At 35.3% G+C, this 4,330-nt stretch overlaps 1 protein-coding gene across 1 annotated transcript; it reads left to right on the forward strand.

Annotated features, from left to right (window-relative positions):
• LOC133297072 (probable leucine-rich repeat receptor-like protein kinase At1g35710) lies at nucleotides 1-3,097 on the forward strand. The gene is made up of 2 exons (XM_061496137.1): nucleotides 1-2,410; nucleotides 2,517-3,097. Exons 1-2 carry the CDS (start codon nucleotides 7-9, stop codon nucleotides 2,885-2,887), a joined length of 2,775 nt encoding a protein of 924 aa, XP_061352121.1. The 5' UTR covers nucleotides 1-6; the 3' UTR covers nucleotides 2,888-3,097.
• Nucleotides 3,098-4,330: the final 1,233 nt, after the last annotated feature.

Here is a 4,330-nt window from a genome sequence, read left to right on the forward strand (position 1 = left end):
TTAAACATGGCATATTTTGTCTTTAGTTTACTAGTTCTGGCACTTATATTTGGTATTGCCTCTAATGTTTTGTTCATACCAGCTGTTATTGCTAACAGGATGACAGCTTCTTCTAGTTCCTCAAACAAAAATCAAGAACAAGCAGCTTTGCTCCAGAGTGGTTGGTGGAATCATGACCGAAACATATCAAACCATTGTAATTGGACAGGTATCACGTGTAATGAAGCTGGAAGCATTACAAAGATTTCAGCATTGAAAACTCCTCCACCAGAATTGCAGCGGTTTCAGAACTTGAAGTTAACTGCCTTCACCAATTTAGTCCGTATAGATCTTACTGGGTTGGGACTTACAGGAATTATCCCCACAGAAATAGGCACACTTACGAAGCTTTCATATATTGACCTCTCTTACAATAGCCTTCAAGGTAAGTTGCCTAAAGCACTTTCAAATCTCACTCAACTTGAGTCGCTTGATGTTTCTAATAACCATATTGAAGGTACCATACCAGAAGAATTAGGGAATTTATCCAATTTAGAGGGATTATATCTTTCAAATAATTTACTTAATGGTACAATCCCTTCTACTTTGGTTCAATTAGGGAATTTGACTGATCTTTCCCTTAGTTCTAACCAAATTGAAGGTCCAATACCAGTAGAGCTAGGAAATTTGTCCAATTTAAGGGGACTATACTTTTCAAAAAATTCACTCATTGGTTCAATCCCTTATACTTTGGGTCAATTGAAGAATTTAGTCCATCTCTCCCTTGATTCTAACCGAATTGAAAGCTCCATACCAGTAGAACTAAGGAATTTGTCCAATTTAAGGGGATTATACCTTTCAAATAATTCACTCACTGGTTCAATCCCTTATACTTTGTGTCAATTGAAGAATTTGGTCTATCTCTCCCTCGATTCTAACCAAATTGAAGGTCGCATACCAGTTGAACTAGGAAATTTGTCCAACTTAGAGGAATTGCATCTTTCAAATAATTCATTCACTGGTTCAATCCCTTATACTTTGGGTCAACTAGAATCTTTGGTCTATCTCTCCATTAATTCTAACCAAATTGAAGGCCTCATACCAGTAGAACTAGGGAATTTGTCCAATTTAGAGGAGTTATATCTTTCGAATAATAACATCTCTGGTGTTATACCTCCAAATCTTTTTCAAATGACCGAAATGCATTCTCTGCATCTTTCATCAAATCAGTCGTATGGTTCAATACCATCAGAGATTGTGAAAGCCACCAGACTTTGGGATCTAGACCTTTCCCACAACAACCTTATAGGGTCTATCCCATCTCCTATCCTGAATTGTCCCTTTCCTACAACAATGGATTTAAGCTACAACTTGTTGAGTGGAAGCATTCCTCCCCAAATTGGTTGTTGTGTTGTTACCCTTAACCTTAGCCACAATTTTCTTAAGGGTGAGATTCCATTTATTTTGGGACCAAATTCTGTGGTAGACAAGTTGGATCTTAGTTATAATAATCTCACTGGTACACTATACAAGGAGCTTGCTTTTTTAGAGTATATAAACCTTTCATACAATTCCTTTGACTTTTCAAGAGATCTTGATTTTGAGTCACAATCACCAAACTATTGTTATTTCAAGGAAGACTCATTAATCAGTTACAATACACCAGATTTCACATTCTGTCATTCTATCCACCAAACCAATCATCGCACTAGTAAAGCTAAGCCTTTCATTCTAATTTCTCTTCCTATCATTTGTTTCATTATTCTTGTACTTCTTTCAACATTATATTTCACAAGATGTACTTCTAAGATCAAATTTGAAGGAAGATCAACAAAGAATGGAGACTTGTTTTCTATATGGAACTATGATGGTAAAATTGCATTTGAAGACATTATTGAAGCAACTGAGGACTTTCACATCAAGCACTGCATTGGAACTGGTGCATATGGCAGTGTCTATAGAGCACAGTTGCCGAGTGGCAAAATTGTTGCATTGAAGAAACTTCACCAAATGGAATCTCAAAATCCATCTTTTGACAAGAGTTTTCGCAATGAGGTCAAGGTGTTAACAGAAATCCGTCACAGAAACATTGTAAAGCTTTATGGCTTTTGCCTCCACAGTCGATGCATGTTTTTGATCTATCAATACATGGAAAGAGGTAGCTTATTATATCTTATAAGCAATGATGTGGAAGCTGAGGGGTTGAATTGGAGTAAGAGGGTGAATATCATTAGAGGAATTGCACATGCTTTGTCCTACATGCATCATGATTGTACTCAACCAATTGTTCATCGGGATGTAACAAGTAGCAATGTTTTGTTGAATTCACAATTGGAGGCTTTTGTCTCAGATTTTGGCACAGCTAGACTCCTTGCTCCAGATTCTTCAAATCAAACCATAGCGGTTGGCACATATGGATATGTTGCCCCAGGTAATTTTTTTTATTTTAAATAAGAAAATATATTTACAACTTCTCTAAATTGATCTGGTTATGTGATATAATAAGTTAACTTTCTAGATTTTTTGGTCCATTACAGAGCTTGCCTACACATTGACTGTGACAGAAAAATGTGATGTGTACAGTTTTGGAGTGGTAGCATTGGAAACATTAATGGGAAGACATCCAGGAGAGCTAATTTCATCTTTATCAAACTTATCTACTCAGAATATGTTGTTGAAGGATCTCTTGGACTCACGTCTTCCCCTTCCTTTCTCTCCAAAGGATGAGCAAGATATAGTGCTTGTGGTAACACTAGCATTGGCATGTTTGTGTTCCAAACCAAAGTCCAGACCATCAATGCAACATGTGGCTCAGGAACTCTCTTGTTCCAAACAGCCACTTCCCTTGCTTTTTGGTGAAATTACAATCATTCAGTTGATGCCTCGAGGTATATCTTCTTTCTGTTGAGTATCATCAAGAAAGAAATCTTGTAGGCAAAAACTAAGGGTAGTAATATTTTGGATTTTAAGGATGAATGAGCAATTTTCCTTAATTAAATACTAGAACAATGCAAACTGGTCTGTTGCCCTTTAGTTTGTATTAATAATTTCTAGGCCTTCTCAGTTTACTTTCAATAGACAAATTTATCAAAATTGTGGGTGTTATGCTGCAATAATATTTTCCGTTTTTTCTTCTATTGTAGTAATTATAGTTCTTGTTATGTGGAATTTTTTTTTTGCTTGTGCCAGGTTTTAGATTAGTTACGAACAAAAAAAGAGCCTAACCAAACCAAAAGTAAAAAGACTAGAAAGAGCAATTTTGATTGCCATGAAAATATAATAGCTTATTTTAGTTCTTGTTTTAGTCAGCCCATATTATAGTTCATGTTTCTTTACAGTTAACAAAAGTCCACACCTCTTTTATTGCTGAATCATTTTAGCTGAACCAGTTTTTGTAATTAGGATCTTCGAGTGTTTAGTGTGTCACGTACTCTTTCTTTATTTCTTCACTATTCTGATTTCTATGTGTAATTGTCCTTTTCCATTACTAAAATAATACTGAAAATCCAGTTCTTCTGGGCCATCTTTCTGGTGTTGTGTGCACTATCTCTGATATCTGATCCAGTTCCTATCAGACTCATTCTTGTATTTACAGCCCAAACAAAAAATTTCTTGGTGCATTTAAAGAAAATAGAAATTTAATATTTGCTTGGTGTGTGTGTATTTACATATACTCTCTTAGTCATATAGTCAATTGGGACATCATTACATATAAAAGAATAGTACAAAGAAGGGAACTCAAGCTAATTGTTTTGCCAGAGAGAAACAAAGCACAAACAAGGAATGATAATAACCATTTTGTGCTGCTTTTTTTCAATGGCAAGATCTCTGTCAAGGCTTGGTCCTTATCCTTGTGTGAATGCAATCTATGCTTAGTCAATAATAATTTGAAAGAACAAAATTCCAATGTTTTTCATACTCCAAACACATGTTCCAGCTAGCTAACAACTCCTGAAGCTGTTAGATTTCCTATTAATTGTACCTCAGACTTTATGTGAATTGTCACTTTTTGTGAATACATATATAGCTCTGTCTGCTGACACAAGCCACTTGCTTATTTGAAGTTTATAAGGCTGACAAAAATATCTACACTAAGATTTCCCATGATATATATATATATATATATAAGGGTAGGATCTTTTGACACCGGTGTCAAATTTAAAGTTTGACACCTCATTTGAGAGCGGTTAGATTAAAAAAGATCAACGACTCTGATTTGTAAACATGTGACACCATTGATCTTTTTCGATCTAACGGCTCTAAGACGAGGTGACAAACTTTAAATTTGACACCGGTGTCAAATGATCCTACCCCTATATATATATATATATATATATGGTGTCAAACTTTA

Source organism: Gastrolobium bilobum, unplaced genomic scaffold (genome assembly GCF_033153095.1).
Source record: "Gastrolobium bilobum isolate Gb01-03AN ecotype WA unplaced genomic scaffold, APGP_CSIRO_Gbil_v1 utg17589, whole genome shotgun sequence".
Taxonomy (NCBI): Eukaryota; Viridiplantae; Streptophyta; class Magnoliopsida; order Fabales; family Fabaceae; genus Gastrolobium; species Gastrolobium bilobum.

What these genes read in the sequence shown, in the direction of transcription:
- LOC133297072 (XM_061496137.1), top strand. Translation starts at nt 7, where the DNA reads ATGGCATATTTTGTCTTTAGTTTACTAGTTCTGGCACTTATATTTGGT. An exon ending in ATATGGATATGTTGCCCCAG is followed by an intron (nt 2,411 to 2,516) that starts GTAATTTTTTTT and finishes GGTCCATTACAG; the next exon opens with AGCTTGCCTACACATTGACT.